Source organism: Crocodylus porosus, unplaced genomic scaffold (assembly GCF_001723895.1).
Source record: "Crocodylus porosus isolate Cpor-Errol unplaced genomic scaffold, CroPor_comp1, whole genome shotgun sequence".
In the NCBI taxonomy this organism is placed as follows: domain Eukaryota; kingdom Metazoa; phylum Chordata; order Crocodylia; family Crocodylidae; genus Crocodylus; species Crocodylus porosus.
The window spans coordinates 11865599-11883536 of NW_017728907.1; the positions used below are offsets into that span (position 1 = coordinate 11865599).

General features: G+C 42.2%; 1 protein-coding gene across 1 annotated transcript in view; it reads left to right on the forward strand.

The window, feature by feature from the left end:
* Positions 1–17938, forward strand: part of NOTCH2 (notch 2) — a 114208-nt gene that overhangs the window by 31158 nt on the left and 65112 nt on the right. Inside the window, exons 6-8 of the mRNA XM_019530576.1 lie at positions 14033–14266; positions 15139–15294; positions 17857–17934. Coding sequence (XP_019386121.1) covers positions 14033–14266; positions 15139–15294; positions 17857–17934 — 468 coding nt within the window. The remainder of the gene's footprint in view (positions 1–14032; positions 14267–15138; positions 15295–17856; positions 17935–17938) is intronic.

Here is a 17938-nt window from a genome sequence, read left to right on the forward strand (position 1 = left end):
CAGATGTCCGGGTAGTTTAGGTCCCCCATGACCACCGCCTCTTTAGCTTTTATGGTTTCTGAGAGTTGCCTCAGGAGCCCCAAATCTATTTCTTCCCCTTGATGTGGGGGTCTGTAGCAGACCCCTATGCCTTGGTGGCGTATTACGCATTAACTCCAGTTGCTGTAGGAAATTCGGTGGTGTAATTCATCTTAAATGACTTGAGGGCACAGCAAACTAAAATTCCTTAGAGGAGTTTCAGTTTGCTGTACCTATAGCCGTTGAGCAAAGCACCGGGCTTCGTACAGCTCTGTAGGAAGCCCTTGGAGCCTGTCTGTCTGCCTAAGCTGCGGGCTCCCTGTACTTCCCTCCTTGGCTGTGATACTTCCCTGGCCCACCCGAGCTGGGTGCCTGCGGCTGGGTGCTGCCTGGGGGAGGGGTCGCCACCAGTGTGGAGGGAAGCACCAGCACCGCTGCAGCCCAGGGACCACTCTGCCCACTGGCAGCTCATCCTCCCCTCCCTGCCGCTGCTAAGTCAGCAGGGTGTGTGCACGACATGGGGGTTTAATTGGCCTTAAATTGAAGTGGTGTTTTTAAAAATCCACTGCTTCAATGTAGGGCTTCTGTTTCATTTACACATACCCATAGATACAATCGTACAGTTACTACCACAACATACCATATTTTCTTGCGTACCACGCAGACCCCAAATAAGAAATGCACCTGTTTTTGGGAAGGCAGAATGACAAACAAACAACAACAAAAAAAGTGTCTGGATTTAAAGCTGCGTAGAGTAGAGATAGAAATTATTTTTTAGTTCGCTTATCCTCCCTTTCCTACTCAGGAAGAAACTACAGTTTTAACCCTTTCACAGTTGAATTAACAGCACCTCTTGGCTGTTTGGCCAAAAGCTGAAATTGTAGCTATTGCTAAAGACTGGGGAGATTTAGGATTTTGAAAAGAGTTAAAAACCTCCTGCTTGGCTGCAAAACCAGAGGAAAAAAAGGGTCCAGGACTAACTAACAACAAAATTGGACAAAGAATAGTTTTAGTGGACTATCAAGACCATTACAAAAGGAGAGGGTTGTTAACACCTGTGGAATGAAGAACAGTTAGCAGGATCAAGTAGATTGCAGTGAACTATTTTACTCCATCAGAACTGCCTGAATAGCAATGCCACTGCTGCTTCGTGTAGTTGGTTTTAAATTTTGGGTTGAGTAGGAATTAAAGCAGGATGTGACTGCACCTTTCTCCCTTTAGTTTGCTTCTGCTGCACTCTGCCCTGTCTTTATGCAGGGGCTGGAGGGAAGAGAAGGAAAAGAAACAGCATCCATTTTATGGCATCTCTGTACTTCTATTCTGAGTGGAAAATCGGCTTAGCACAGACACTTCAATTTTGAAAGACTAATTTTTGAACAAAAATGTTTGTTGTCTTCAGGGAAATACGGCAGTTAACTCTCAGATGAAATTACTACTTCTACCAAGAATTAATTTGCCAGTTATGCTGCAAGAAAGAATTTCACAGTGGAACTGCAGATCTCATTACATGGATGCATCTGATTTACAGCAGAGCCAACCACTGATGTTGATAGGCTGTAAAGTAGTATAAGAAACAAAAAAAAGCCTTTCAGGTTTCTCTTATGTTTCAATTTATTCTACTCTTCTCTTATGTCTTATGACAACATTAAAACTAGGGTTGGGTATTTGACCAGTCAGATAAAATAAAGTCAGTTGACCAGTCAAATTGTAAAATAAAATTGCCAATATGTCCAAATAATACATCAGAAAAGTACAAATTTTCCATTAAGAAATGTGTCAAAAAACAATATATTTTTAAAGAAAACTACAAAAAATAGTTTTGTTTTTTTAAAATTGTTAGAATTTTTGGCTGCTCACAAACACCACCCCCTCCCATTTACCAGAAGAAGCAGAGCCTTACTTCAACACAGCTCCGCAGCATCTGTATAGATCAGGCACTTCAGTGGGACTTTTTGGCACTTTTTTCTAATAGCTAATCCAATCAGCTGTTAGATAACACTGTCAAAAAGGCCCATTAAAATAGTGGTTCTCAAATGTTTTTGTACCAGGGCCTATCTGTAAACATCAATGGTTTGTCCTGCCCCAGTACCCCTCACTTTTGACCTGCTGCTCCCCAGGCCCCAGCCCCCCAGTTTGTAGGGCAGGGGCTGGGTGTGTGGAGCTGGGGGGAAAGGGGTGTTGTATGAAGACCCCAAGCAGCCCCTTGCAGGCTGGAGCTCTGGCAGCCTGCAAGGGAAAAGCAACAGTTTCCCAGATTTTTCTCTTTTAAAAGAGAATCCATTTTTAAAGTTTGTTCACAACCCTTTCAAGTATTTTTGTGACCACGGGTTGAGAAACGCTGCACTCAAGCACCTGATCTATAGACATTGGGAAAGTTGGGTACAGCTAATGCGCTACTTCTTCTGGGCATGTGCTGGGCTCAGCGTAGGAGCACACTGAGTTTAAAGTAAAGCACCATTTTCCCATGTCTGCAAGTAGCCCTTGACCACTCAGAAAATGCAGTCAATTGACTGGCCAGTTGACAATAATCAAAATGGCTGTGGAAGCCAGAAGTCCCCGAGGAGATCTAGAATTTATGGGATGCAACCCCCGCTATTTCCCTTGTTACATGTTATGGATCTGTAGGCAAACTTCTCGCTACTCCTGATTTATACAGCTGTCAAAACCTGTAAAGTGCTGTACCATGTAAATTCTAAGTCGACGGTAGGCAGACTTTTTAGGTTGTAGGCCAGAGTGACCCATTTTGGAGTAGAGGTAGGTGGGCGGGTGCTAGGGCCCAGCCACAGCTGCTGCTTCTCCCTATGGTGATATGGGAAGAGTGTCTGTAGTTAGTGCTTCTCCCTGCGACAGCATGGGAAAATGACTGCTGCTGAAGCATCCCACCACTGAATGCTGCCAGAGTCCCATGTCTGCAGGCTGGATTAAATGGGTCTGTGGGTCAGATCCAGCCCACAGGCCGTAGGTTGTCAACCCCTGTTCTAAATCATTGTAACAATTCTGCTACATTCCCTTATATGTAGCATTCAGTTGTCTAATAATGCCCAAACTACTTTTCAGGTGAATATGTAATTCGACTGTTTGCTTAATTTCTCTTCTATGTCTTGAGTGAAATTATCTTTTTTAGAAATATGTTTATGTAATTAGTGCTGCATAGGGACACTCCTGTTAAGTAGCAGGGGCGTAAGATGTGTGGTTTCTTCTGCATCCTGTGAAGATCATTGCTGTATCAAAGAACTTAATGCTGAATCGGATTCCATCATTATTTCTCCTATTAGTAGCTGTTTGTGAGTCTGATTCTTTGTAGTCCAGCCTATACTGCTCTATAAATATGAAGTTCTCTTCTTGGTACCTGAATCCAGCTCTTGAAGCTGTTTGGTGCCTTCATCTTAGATTTCCTGTCCCTGTAGGAGAGCTGTTATTCTGGGTTTATACACTTCATTGCTGGGGAATGCTCTGGTTTTTTCCTCTCCTTTATTCCTCCTGGTCTTTGAGGGGTCCACTCCTACCTTCCATAGTAAAAAAAACAAACAAAAACCAAACCAACCCAAAAACAACCTTCCAGCCCCAGACCTCAAATTGCCCTGTGTTAAGCTATCACAGTGTTTAATGCCTTGGAAATGCCTTTCATTTGGTCTGTTTCTTATAGAAATGAGTTTCAGCATACTTGTATCAATCTGCATGTGAATTTAATCCAAATGATATCCTTCTGGAAGGGAACACAAGGAGGATTCATTAAGATTAAAGTTTCCCATTGAGTTAAGAGTTCTCTGCTTTTGATTGTTCCAGATGAGCCTGATGTTTTTGGAAATCATTCTCATCTGCTTTGAGCCAGGATCACAAGATGGCAGCCTCTGGGTCTGGGATGCATGCCAGAGCCAATGGTTTAAATGGGAATTAAACAAAAATGTGTTTTACCACCTCGGCAGTAGGTTTGGCCCTCACGCTTTCTTTTCATCCTTACCCTGTGGTTTAGATAGTGACAGCCACATGGTAGTTGTTTATAAAGGTCATCTAGACTCTGCTAAAGCCCTTTTCTCATGAAAAAAATAAATTGTATGCAAGGCAATAGTGTATACCTCGTCATGCAAGAAACAACTGTGTTTAAGGAAAGTGTTATGTGCAAACAGATTGGGATGTACCAGTGGAATCCACTAAGTAACTTCATTTGAGGAAGGTAACCGAAGGAATCTTTTGCTGGAGATTAAAAATTCACAACCTTAAGGCCAATGTGTTCTGACTAGGAGTTGTGACTGTGGGGTATCCTTTTGAACTTTGTTGTCCAAAAGAATCTAGTTCTGCAGAACGTTCAGCAGGGATTTTCAAAGGAGCCAACATGAGTTAGGTGTCCAACTCCCTTTTGATTATAGTGGTATTTGGGCAACTTAACATGCTTTTCTGTGAAAATCCTAGACTTAAACTTTGGGCTGACATGGCTTTCAGACATGGCTTTTCTCACCAAGAAAGAAAATAAACATCAAAGGACTAATGTTACATGTTTTATATAAGAGCTTATACTTTTGTATCATCTTTTATTTTTTTGCCAAATACCAATTTATTCAGCTTCTGTTGCAGAAACAGATACAGTAATGGCAATGATTATATTGCTGGAGTAAATTGGGCTACACACAAAATAACTTTTTAGCCCCAAAGTAAAGTGTGTAAAGCAATAAAGCCTTTAGATTTGCAGGGTTTGAAAAGTGACGCTGATGCTGGAATTGCAGAGTAATGAACATGTTTGTTTCTTAAATTGCCAAATGTATTTGCTTCTAACTTCTAGCTTCTCAGAAAATTTAAATCTTTCTGTGACAGTAGTGGTGTATTTGTGACCCTCACTTTTTTTTCCCCAGCTGATTCTGGCAGGCAAGGGGCACTTTCGTGAAACTGCCAGGAGCAGTCAGCACCTTTGCACTTGTTTGTAGGGTCTGGACAGAGCCCCAGAAGAATCTAGTTCTTTGTACCTGTCACAACTCTATGCGCTCAGCTGCCTGAATGAAAGAGGCAGGAAGGATTGATGACTCCATCGCACTCTGAGCTAGGCCATGGGGAGCATGTGGCACATTCCAAAGGTAGAAGAGCAACAGCTCAAGCATGCAATTCTAGGTGACTTGACCAACATACATCCTGGAGGCTGCTATTCCCTTTGCAGCATCTTCTTCGAACAGTGTGTAGAATAGCTTCCTATTCAAAGGGATTCTAAGCACCTGCTATAGTTAACAGGACATGCAGGGTGAATCGGGTGCATCTTTATTTTCTGCAGGTTGCAAAATCCCAGTAGTGAGTCTTGATAACCACTACTAAACCACATAACTTTAATATGTGAATTGGTCTGCTAGTAGAATAGATATCTTTACAGTTCAGAACACATTGTTTTCATAAGTTATCTTCCAGATTTAGAAGTACTCTTTGGTGGAATAACTCATGCAATCTCATGAGGAGCTGTGCTGTGCTGTGCTGTCAACATTTGCATAAATTTGCTTTCAACACAAAGCAAGGTGGACTATCCAATCATTAATCTGTATTGGTGGGTATATGCTCCAAGGTGAGACCAAGTGATATAAGATAGTTCTCCTCCTGCTGACTTCTCATAGAGAGCTGATTATTGTCTTTGGTAATAACTGCAGGTAGATTGCTGTTTTAGCTTGAAAGCATGGTAATTTTTAGCTTTATCTGTTATGTTTTGTCTTGCAGATCTCTCCACTTGCTAGGTCTTTCCCAACTTTACTCTGTTTTCTAAAGGAGGTGAAGAGAGAGGGGATGGACGAGATGAAGAGTGGTTTAATGTGGTGAGGTATTTCCTTTCCACCACTTCTCCATCACCCTCCCATCCCAAACCACTTCACCTACCACTGCCATGCCAAACCACTCCATTATCCCACACCACCAGTAACCATAATTCATTTTTCCTGCTCATGTTATTGCTTCCACAGAGTCAGTCTGTAGCAGATGATATTTATAATCTCTAGATCAGCAGTCAGTAACATTTTCTAGTGGCAGGCTGGAACGATTCAGCTCAGAGCTGAGACAGGCCAGCACTAGGATTTAGCCACTTCTCTGACCACCACTACTTTTTGCTGAAAACTCCCTGCTGCTGAAGCCCACCCAGCTTCACAGGCTGGATCCAGTGGCTCTGTGGGCCATAGGCTGCTAACTCCTTGTGTAGACTGAGCTGTTTTTGGAAAGGAGTTGGCAGCTAGGGAGTATGTACAGGTCCTTCAAGTCCAACAGTTGAAGATGAAAGGTGTAAAATCTCTAATAGTCTTTCAGTTCCACTGCCTACTTCCTGGCATAGTCATGAAACAATTTTTTTTTTTGTCAGCTTAGATTAAGACAACTTCGGATTCTATATGAACTACTTCAGTTCTTGAATTTGATAATGGTACATTTTCCCACTGACTTTTCTCAAGATGGCAGCTTTGTTGAAAAACCTGGAGTTTAGGAGACCTTTTTGTTGCCCCTGTTTCTGAAGGGCCTGAAAGGTATTTTATATGTCTTCGGGGGTGGGGAAAGCATTCTCCCAAGAGCTGTATGATGCCTACAAGGTTCAGGATTCCATAGGGACCAAACAAAATTGTCTCTAGCACCTTTTCCTGCAAAAAACACAGCAAAACAAAAACTGTGGGGCACAGTGTAAACTGTGGAAACCTCTTTCTAAAAAGGTCTCCCCAGATGTGATGTGGCTGCTATATCTCCCTTGAAGCTGGTGCCTAAATACTATCCCTGTGGCTGAAAGATGTAGCTGGAGTCATGGTTCCTTACAAAAAGTATTGAAAAAGGTTGTAAAGATTCAGAATTGGAGTTGAGTTTTCTCATACTGAGATGCAGAGAAAACAAAGCAGGCATTACAATATAGGGATTGCCATAATGAAGCAGACCTATTTGTTTTTTTGTTGGGTCATCATCTTTCTTCAAGTGGTTTTCAGTGCTCCAGGAGAAGTTGTAAGAAACCCCATAATGGGCAGCAACGGTGGTGTCTGCACTACTGTGAAGGTTTTGACATATCAGTAGTAAAGACTGGTTTAAGACCTGAAAGGCAATGCTTTATCTTGTCTTTATGTTGCTAGCACCAGCTCTCGTAACTCTGGATATTCTTATCCATATAAAGGTTGCATTGCTCTTAGGAAAAGTCAGAATTCTCAGCATCACCTACAAGTGGCAATAAATTCCAGAATTTTAATTATGCAGGTGACAGAGTGCTTCCTTTCTTTTTGGAGGCATAAGTTATAATGGGCCCTGCTTTTGGAGATATCTCTACTGCTTTTTCCCAGGATATGGCTGTCTCAACTGCTGCTTCATTTGCAGGTAATCCCATAGTCTTTCAGATGTTGTGGAATTCTTGAGATTCTGTCTTCTTAGAAGCATTGTTGAGGAAGTTGGACAATTTTTCAGCAGTCTGTATTTATTAGAGAGAAAAAGGTAGGTTGTTTTCTAACAATGAGAGCTTTGTGGGGTTAGCTAATGAGGCCTGCAGCCCCCTTGACTCTCTTGGCTCTCCATCAGGAAAATCTGTTTTCTTGTGCCAGGATCCCAGGAAGGAATTGAGTCTTTTTCATGTCTTGCAGTAGGCTCACTTGTAGGTGCTGCTGCAAATGAGGATTCTACAGATAGGGAAGTCCCTTCAATTGGTAGGGACAATGGAAGTGACTGTGCTAGGAAAAAGAGTTAATTCCTTGATGGCTTTAATTTTGCAAGCTGCCTGTTGTTACACACTTATTTCCAGATATAACGTTTTTGTGTTGGTGAAAAGCTTTCCTTTTCAGAAATCTGTCCTACCAGAGATGTGTGAAGACCTCTTGTCTCTGAAACGGGGGGTAGTAGAAGTGGCGACTGCAATATTATATTGCTTACGATTTTTTGTGGATGGAGATGCTCAATGCAAACTTCATAGAAGGCCACTTTCCAATGGAGGGCTGTCACTAATGAGATCCACTCTAAACCGTTATGATCTCTTAGCCTGTTTGTAAGCAGGAAACTGAACTGCTCATGTTGGTACTTGAGCAGATTAATGAATCATTGCTCAGCAAGAACGTGGGGTTCCCTGGTTTTTTTTTTTTTTCAAATCTTTTTCATTTTAGTGAAGAAGCTTATTACCAAACCATGGAGGTTGCCCAAGTAGGGCTGCATGATGTGACCCTTGTTTTTGGGGAAAGTAATTTTGTTTATTTCTAAGGAGAAAAGTACAGGGAGTAACTTGGTTCCATGGTGTGCAAAACACACTTAACAGTTGAAGCTTGTTCCCTTTTTCAACTTCTAGTTTTTAGTTTTGAAATACCGCACAGCCTACCTGCTTCCTCTGCATAAGGTCACTTAGAGCCTGAGTCTGCCCTGGCTCTGCATATATCTCGGTCAAGTTAAAATTAAATATGATTTCTTGTAGAAATTTGGGCTTTCCTTGCCCATCATGTTTCTCACATAGAATCATATGAGACTTAATACTCAGGAGTTGTACAGTTCCCCCAAATTAGCATGTTTGAGTTCACAGCTTTGTCCAAGAGCTTGCATTCACCAATTCACATTGTTCTTAACTACGGATATAAAACAATTCTCATAAGTAGTTTTAGTTAAGAATCCAGTTTCAGAAATGGGCGTAGCTAGAGAAGCTCCATTGACTCCTTGGTGTAACCCGTGATGCTGAAAATCTCTTCCTTGTTAGTTACTGCTGAGTTGTACACTTGAAAGGAATTAAATTGCAGCTTCATGAATGAAAACTGTTGTATCTTCCACAAAAATTCTGTGCTTTTGGCATCCAGAGTGAATCTTCCCAAAAATTTATGAATCAGTTAATTTCAGTTGAAATGTAATTTTAATGTGGTCCTGTAAGAAAGCTAACACACTGTTGAAGAATTTTTTGTGTTCCTAATGATGTCTGTTCAAGTTTAACATGTTTAGACACATTGGCAGAGGTAAATCTTCAGTGGGTCAAGTGCTTGTTGGCCAAGAACCAACAAAGAGATGTTTTGAAAAAAATTCAGAATGAATGATTCCTGTAATAAGAAAGCTGGTCGGCAGATGCAATCTTTGGAGAAACTTAAGACAATAAAATTAAATAGGTTTGAAGCCACATGTTGCCTAACATCTTCCTTGGGAGTATAGGGCTTGTTTCCATGGAGAACAACAGGAAGCAGTGGCTGTCTCTAAGGACAGCCTGTGGCCCTAGACCCATTGAGAATAGGTAATGGTAGCCACTTTCAGAAGTTATCCTTGGGTTTCTCTGAAGCTTTGTGCTAGTCTCTGAAGGAGAAGCTTTCAGTCATGAAGACTTAATTGCAAAAATGTCCAGTAATCCAGTAATGCCCTATCTTTAAAAAAACCATAAGATTTCTAAAAAGATGCTTCTGGGTTTTTATTTGCCTTCTGTTGTTTGATCCTTTTTGGTAAAGGTGACATTCAACCTTTTTCTTTTTTCTCCTTTAAAAAGGGTCTAACTATTATGATTAAATGGAAATTTAGATTCTTATGCATTCACATGAGACCAGGAACTGGGTCTTTAGTATATGTCAACTCTTGGCATTTCACCCTTTATCTTGTAATGTTTGGGAACCCTAATTCTTAAATATCTTCTCAAAAGCTTCCTCTTGCAGTGATCAAGTGGGGAAGCAGAAGAGGAAACCAAGGAAGAGTGTGCAGGAAAATGTAGAGGGGTGAAGGAAGGGAAAAGGGGAATCTGTATAGGAAAGTGAGGAGAGTAGGAAGGAGGGAGAAACTGCAGTTTATACTACCTTCATCTGCTTTGTGGTACTCTGGTGATGTCAAGAAGCTTTGTGTTTAGTTTAACTGGTCAGTGTGCTGTGCTCGTCTTATGTCACTCTCAAATCTGGGTGTATACCTGAGTCTGAATCCACTTCAAATCAGGAAAGATTTAAGGATGATGCAGAATTTCTTCAAACTGTTAAAATGTTCGGTAATAAAAGAGGAGCATTGCATTCATTTGGTTCCTTGTTTGTACGTTATTTGAAATGTAAGTGGCTGTAGCCCAGGGGCTTGTATTTGTGTTACAGTTTATTCCAGTGGACCAGGATGAGGCTATAAGGGAAAGTTTGGAAGCCTCATTAGTGCTTGGAGAAAAGGGCACACAATCTGAGCAGAGCCCAGTGACGTGTGTGGGAATCCAGGCGCCAGAGAGAGAGAGGCAGGGAGCTGGGTGCCAGAGAACTTTGTGCCTGAGTGGTGTAGAGACACAAGAGCTGGAGGGTTCAGCGCAAAGGGGTTGCATAGAGATGATAACAACAGTATAACACTTGCAAGGCTTGGGACACGATAAAAGGGGAGGCTGGAGTCATGTGGTACGCCTTGGGTATTGAGGCATTAAGAGGGCAGCCTCTTGCCTAGAACCATCTATTCATTTTCATTACAACAAGGTGTGGAAGGTGAGTTAGGTGGGTGGACTGCCCATGACAGGTGGGCAGGCCGACCTAGAGATTGGTCTTGGGATGGCCCCTGTCACAGTGGTGTTCTACAGGGAGTATACTGTTTGTAACAGATTCAGAGTCAAATCACAGGTACATCTTCTGCATTAAAGGGGCTTTTCTTTACAGTCCCCCAGATGATCATTTTAAAGCATTGCTAAAGACTATGCCATTTTCTAAGGAAACCTCAGGAAAATCTAGTGGACATACAGGAAGAAATAATCCGTCTTTGGTTGAAATGTAATAGTCAGTTAGCATTCAGGAGGAAGGCTGTTCTTGGAAAACACGTAGCGTTTTTAGTTGTGTGAGGGGCCACTCTAGACCTGAGACTGCTGTTGCTTTTAGAAGTCTCTCATTTACACTGGCTCTGCTCAGAGAGATGGTGCAGGATACTACAGGGTAAGTGAGGATTTTGCAGAACAATTCCCTCTCTGTGAACAGATGTTTCTTGAAGACAGCGCAGTAGTGGGCCACCTCTAGGGCTGGAAGAGATTCATTTTCTTAGTAACAAAATGGCTGCAGGCATTTAGTTACGGCCATGACTGAATACGGAAGTTGGTTGTATTATTGCCTTTTGTGGTACAAACATGTTTATTAAAAACTGGTTTTGGAACATTGGCTTAAGTTGTTGGTAAGTTGATGATGTCAACTATAAAACTAACAGACAAGCGACTTAGACTAGTGCAAGAATGCATGTTTGCCTTGCAATGCATGATTCATTGCTCAGAAGACGATAACAATACTTGCAACCTTGGGTATAATTACTCAGGTAAGGTTTTTCTTAAATGTTCTCCCAAAAATACTGCTTTTTCCCCCACAAATTTCATAACCTGGATTCCTTGGTGGTGTCCCATATTCAACATATCCGTGTGGAAGCTAAAGTCTTACTTAATATTTTAGGTCATCTGTTTCTCATATGATTCAGAGGCAATAACTTAAAGACAACAGTGCCTTTTATGTAAACATTAATTGTTTTATCAAGGGTGTTTGTTGTTCCCTTAACTGTTCAGGGGAAAATCTGGAGCAGGCAGGATTAAAAACAGCAAGGAACGCTCATTTTAAGTATATTAGGAACAAAAAGATATTCTTAAACATGGTATACTAGAGGTAAATGACAACATTTATTAATGATGATGCAGAACATTTAAGTATAGCTGTTCCCTATATATGAAAAGACATAGGGTGACATGTATGTGTTGCTGGTGCATGAGGTACTCCTAGTCCAGGCAAAATACGGCCCATGGGGCCCCCCAAAAAATTTAGAAAATGTAATATTTATCTGCCCCTGGCTGCCTGTCAAAGATGACAGAAGCCAGCAGCTGTAGGACCCAGGGGAATCTGGCAGCAGGACTAAGCAGCCACAGCAGCAAGGCCAGCTCCCCAGAGTCGGAAGCCTGTGCCTAGCAGAAGGTTCTGGCCTGGGACTCTGGGGCTGTTCCTGTCTCCCAGTGCTGGAGATAAATTGAGATAGAGGGGAGGAGGGAGGCTGACCAGGCTGGTTCGCTTTCTGTTGTGTCCTGCGCTCTTGGCTGTACAGCTGGGACGTGGTGCTGGAGTGGTGAGTTGAGGGGGGGATGGGAAAGCAGCATGAGAAGGGCAGCTGTGACAGATGGGAGGGGAAAGTGGTCATGAACAGGGGCATGGGGCCTGCACTGATGCCCTGGGGCCAGGAGCGCAGAAGGCAGGATGGAGGAGCACTGGCGGGGGCTCTGCCTGCAGTGTGGGGGGAGGGAGGGCACGGGCTCTGGGCAAACCCTCCCCCCTTCACGTGTGCCTCAGTGCTCCCCAGCCATCCTCATCCCACACACTCACAGCCTCCCACCAACCCCATATCCATCCATACACACCCATATGCTCCCCCACCCCACATATACACCCACCCTACATACACACCCATGCCTATTCTGTCCCCCACAAACGCCACACACACCCATCCACCCAACTAACCCCTCCCACACTATACAAGAGTAAAACTTCATTTTAAGCTATTATACTGTCATCTCTATGTACACTACACAAACGCATGTAAATCAGGACAAAAGTTTTTTTTTGAAATGAAATTAATGAATGTTATAGTAAGTTTGATTTTTAGAATATTATTTGGTATTTTTCTGGTCAAACCCCCTTGCTGAAAGGAGTACTTTTGGGGGGGCAGGGGGAGGGACTTCTGGTGAGAGAGGATAGGGGTTAGGGGGTGGGACTTCCAGTTCCAAGATGGCAACCAAAGGGGTGGGGCATCTGTCAAGGGGTGGGGCTATCCTTGCAGCCCTCAATGGCTTGCCAAAACTTGGGAAGCGGCCCTGCTTCCAAAATAATTTCCTGTCCCTGTCCTAATCCATTAGTAACTGAGGAGGTACATTAGGTAGTCTCAAGATAGATGCTTTTAAATCAGCTTTCCTAGACAGTTTGCAACCAAGAATTAAAAAAGAGTTTGCTGAGATCATTTCTGACCTGCCAATGTTCATTTTGAATTTCGAGCAGGCACTTGATTCCAGTGTGTATGGATGGTTTTACAGAAGGAAAACCCTTGATGCCAAAGAACCTTTGATCTAGTGGAGATGTTTATAAAAAAAATCCATGCTTAGAAGCTGAAACCAGATGAATTAAAATGAAAAAGGATGTGTACATTTTTAACAGTACAGGGTAAAAACCTTTAGAACAAGCTATTGAGGAAGCAGTGGATTCTTTACCTGTTGATATCTGGAGATTGGGATTAGGTGCTTGTCTGGAAGAATATGCTGTTGGTCAAATATCTGCTGTAGGGCTCAGTGGAGTGGTAATTGTGAAAAGTAATGGCTTTTGACATGGAGGAGGGTCAGGCTACTAGACAATTTTATGGTCCTTTCTGCCTTCAGCTGCTTGAATCTGGATTATACTGTGAATCAACTACATACTCAACTTCTTTTTATTCCAAATCTTTTCAGTCACTAAAACATTTTTTCAGAAAGTAGTTACTCATTTTTAAGTATGTATTAGAAAGGTACCATTAGCTGTTACTTGCAGAAATGCCTATAGATTAAAAACATAGGAGATTTTTAGAAACAGGAGCCTTTATGGGGCTTATCTCAAGACTTGATTTAGCTGTAAATTTGTATATTTATAAAAGCATTCACTTCTGCTGGCATTGTCCAATGTGCATTTTGGATACTGAGGATGGTTTCAGCTGCTTTCTCTTGCAGGACTTTGCTTTTTTCTCGTTCTGGCTGTTTTTTTTTTACCCTTCACAGGCCTTTTCTTCCTGCTCGATTCTAACATCACTCAGGTTGCTCTTAGCTCTGCAAAGGTGTCTTTGTGATCCTCCTGCCTCTTGCACTTTGTCTCTTCAGATGTATGCTGATTTTCCCACCCCCTCCATCACTCAGTCTCCATGGTTCAGCTCTTTCTTTATGATCACATGTTAATGAGCTTCACCACGTGCCTTAGTACATGATTACACATTTTTGAAGTTCTGAGGCTTGTGCTGTATATAGCACGTTATCTAGAATAAAGAATCTGAGTCTAGATTTTAGCTTTAGTGTTCCCCTCCGTTTAGAGCCATCCTGTGCAAGGTTTTTCCCTTTGTGTGTCTTTGTGAATGCAGTTGTGTTAATTTTGTTCCTCTTTCCTTTCAGGTCAATTCTGTACTGAGGATGTGGATGAATGTCAGCTGCAGCCCAATGCCTGCCAAAATGGAGGTACCTGCACCAACCACAATGGCGGCTATGCCTGTGTTTGTGTCAACGGCTGGAGTGGGGATGATTGCAGTAAGAATATTGATGACTGTCTTACTGCTTCCTGTGCCAATGGATCTACTTGCATTGATCGTGTGGCTTCATTTGCTTGCATCTGTCCAGAAGGAAAGGCAGGTAAGGATGAAACAAGCTCAAAGTTTGGGGTTGCTGCTGCTGTCAAAAGTGCTGACAAAACAGAAAGAACTTCCTAAAACGTACCTTAAAAAAAATAGCAAAAGTGTTTCCAGTTGTTTGCCAGTGCACCCAACTGGTTGAAAGATTTTTGTGTAGACAAAGAGAGAGCTACTTGACTAACCTGGACTGAAACCTCTAGTAGCCTGAGAGAGGGTATGCGGTGAGTAAGCCCTGGGCCTCTTCAGTAACTCTGCTTCTCTCTTCCCATCCGTCCTTCCCCCCTAAGATTGAACTGGGGGAACTGAGGTATATATATTAAAGTGGGGAAGCTGAGGAATGTTGATTACTCCCCCATAAAGCTGTAACGCTGCCCTTGCAGCCACAGCAGGTAATTGCCTCCTGGTATAGATTACAAACTAAGAGTACTAAATCTTCACAGGAGCCACGCTGGTATGTGGAGGGTGAGTAGCCCATGGCTGTGGTGAGGACTGAGTTGCATGTGCCTGTATGTGTGTGTATGAGCTACAGCACCATAGTAGTTGGCGTGAGGAAAGAGAAGCTGACTGGGAAATGCTGCTCCCCACAAAAGCTTTGATAACTAAGCTGTTACTGAACTCTAGGAGTGCTGGAAATCCTTTGTAACCACATATAAATATATCCAAATTATGCTGTAGTGTGCATGGTGAGAATCCTAATAGCAACTTGTTGGCAAAACAACATCTCCCAAAGCTCTGGTCATGTTCTGGCATGGAAAGTTGGACCTCCATCAAAAGATCAGGTTGGAGAACACAAGCATGTAGAGTGCAGTTTGATTTAGATTTTATTTTTCTTGTTGGTCAGCTTATTAGTGTGATATCCATTTGTGTTTGTAGGCCTCCTGTGTCATCTGGATGATGCATGTGTTAGTAACCCCTGCCAGAAGGGGGCTCTATGTGATACCAACCCTATGAATGGACACTATATCTGCACTTGTCCCCAAGGCTACAAAGGAGCAGACTGTACTGAAGATGTAGATGAGTGTGCTATGGGTAAGTTTCCAGTCGAAGTTTTCATTTACTAACAATGGATTATCTACATCGCAGACTTGGGGGAAGGGATAGAAATAGCTTATGGAGGTACTTGGGTTAGGTGAGGACGCAAAGGTAAGGTTGTATCCTGAACATTATTCCATCATTTTAAAGCTCTAATTATTTCTAAGCACTTCACTGACAATACAATTTCACCACAACTCCATAAGAAGGCAAGAGCTTCCTATTCTTTAATGGAAGCTAAGATGGAGATTGTGCCAGGCTCAGGGGATAAAAGCCATCAGTCAGGATCTCACACTTAAGGCATTTATAGACGTATTCTGTGATTGGGTGTGGCACTTTAATTAGCGAGCTGCACTAATGAAAAGTCCCCACACATCAAGTATATCAGTGTCTCCGCGCTGAAAAATGGTGGTGGGGGAACAAACTTTAGTTTAAAGCACCCCACTGCTATTTTTCAGCACGGAGATGGTGATATGCATATGCCAGGGTTGCTGGAGTGCGGAAATTTCCATGCTCCAGCAGCCTCGATTAATTGAGTGTGCTCCACTGCGCTGGACATACAGTACATCAGAGCAGCCTTGCTGCACATCTTTAGGAGCCCCCAAGTACCAGATTATGAAAGCACGATCTAGCTGGTGTCCTTTCTGGCCCAGGCTAGTACTAGTTGCTTCAGGAAAAAGTCCAAGAAACCCTGCAATAATTAAGCACAGGATATTTTCCAAGCAGAATGTTACAGTTAACTTTCAGAGCATTCAGCTTTGTTGCTTACAAAACTCTTGGGTTGTCTTTTGTCCTTTTCAGCTCTGGTTATTCATTTTGGCCATGAAGCTATCCAACCCTTTTTACTACTTTAAGCTCATGGCTTCAAATACAACTTGAGGTAGCGAGTTCCCTGACCTAACTATAGTAAATGGAAAGTGTGTCCTCTTAACAATTTGGTGTATATCATCTCTGCATTTCATTAAATATCTGTTGCTTTTGTTGAGCTCTGTGTTTTTGTGTTTTGAGACCAAGTGAAGAAGAACCCAACAAACTTCTGTGCCACTATTAATTGTGGGCCTTTATCATATTTCCTGTTCTCTGTTTCCTTGTATGATTTTCAGTCTCTTTATAAGAATTTTTCCATTCCTCGAACAATCCCAGTACTACTCCGAATGCTGTCTAATTTTGCAGTCTCCTTCTAGAGGAGGATTGCCAAAATAATGTACCAGGTTTCAGGTAGTGCGGCATACTTTTTAATTTATGGCAAGATTTCCGTTCTTTTTGAGTTCCTAATAAACCCAGTACTGTCTTCAGGGAATCTGATTAGATTCATTCTTCATAAAGACTCTTGCCTGGCTGATGTAACCTCTGAAGAATTTATAGAATCTGAACACATGAAAGAATTTAACAGGCAAGGTTCTTGAATATTTTGTCAGTTAGTGGGGAAATGACTGATGTGTAGAAAGGCTATAGATGGAGAAGATCACTTGCTGTAGAGATGAGTGAGTTTCTTTGTATAATGATTCTAGAGATGCGGCCTAAAAGGACAGAGAAACCTGTATGAGAGTCTCCCCCACCTTTTATGAGCCAATTCTGACCTTTAAGTGTGCTAAAATATATTGATGACAGCTCATCTCTACCTTTAGATCAAATCACTATTCTTTTAGTCCCTTCGTGTACCCTTTTAAGAAGCTTCTTTATATTTCTTGTCTATAGTGAGTGTTTTTTCCCCTCCCTCATGATGTGGACTTGCTGGCCAAATGGCTTTGGTACAGGACTGTGTCAGGGTCTCCTGAGTTTTTTAATGGATTCCGATATGTATTTGCCTAAATTACTTTACCAGGTTCCTGGCTCATTTTATTTTTTCCAGTACCCAAAGAACTGTAACGGGACGTCATTATTCTCATTGGAATCATCTGAAGATACCATCTGCTTTATGTCTGTGCAGCTCAAATCCTGCTGGTTTCTCTGCCATAGTAACTTAAACATTTTAGCTAATCTGCTCTTTCTCGTATGCTTTTGCTGCATTTCAAGTGACTGTTTGTGTTATATATCTTGCCTTTCAATTTATCTTTCCTTGAATGCATTGGTTACTTTTTCCAAGCTGAATCTTGTGTTATTTCCTGACCTTAACTTATGTCCAAGGTCAATCTGACTATGATATAGGTAGCAAAGGCCACATGGGCTAAGGGTCATTTTGCTGGCCTCTGTGCTGAAGCAAGCAGGCAAGTTGAAAAGGTGATTTAAAGCCTCCTATCCAAAATAAGCTTAAGTTTTCAGATCCCTGGTCAGAGCTGCTGTCAGTGCCCCTGCAGGACCCATGAAAGTGGGGAGAACATCAGAATGCTCTTCTGACTGTGTGATGGTACTTGGGAGATTTTCCTTCCTATCTACAAGAAGCTGGAAGCTGGTACATTTTTCCCAATGCCACAGAAAGGGCAGTAGCCATCTCCTATTAGGCAGAAGAGATCTCATTTCAGGCAGTGGTGATACAAGAAAGGATAGGATTATTGGTGATGTCGAGACCACCATGAGCGGAAGAGTAGATTCTGATCTATAAATGAATGTCTCTTACAGCAAACAGCAATCCGTGTGAACATGCTGGAAAATGTGTGAATACTGAAGGCTCCTTCCACTGTGAGTGTCTGAAGGGATACAC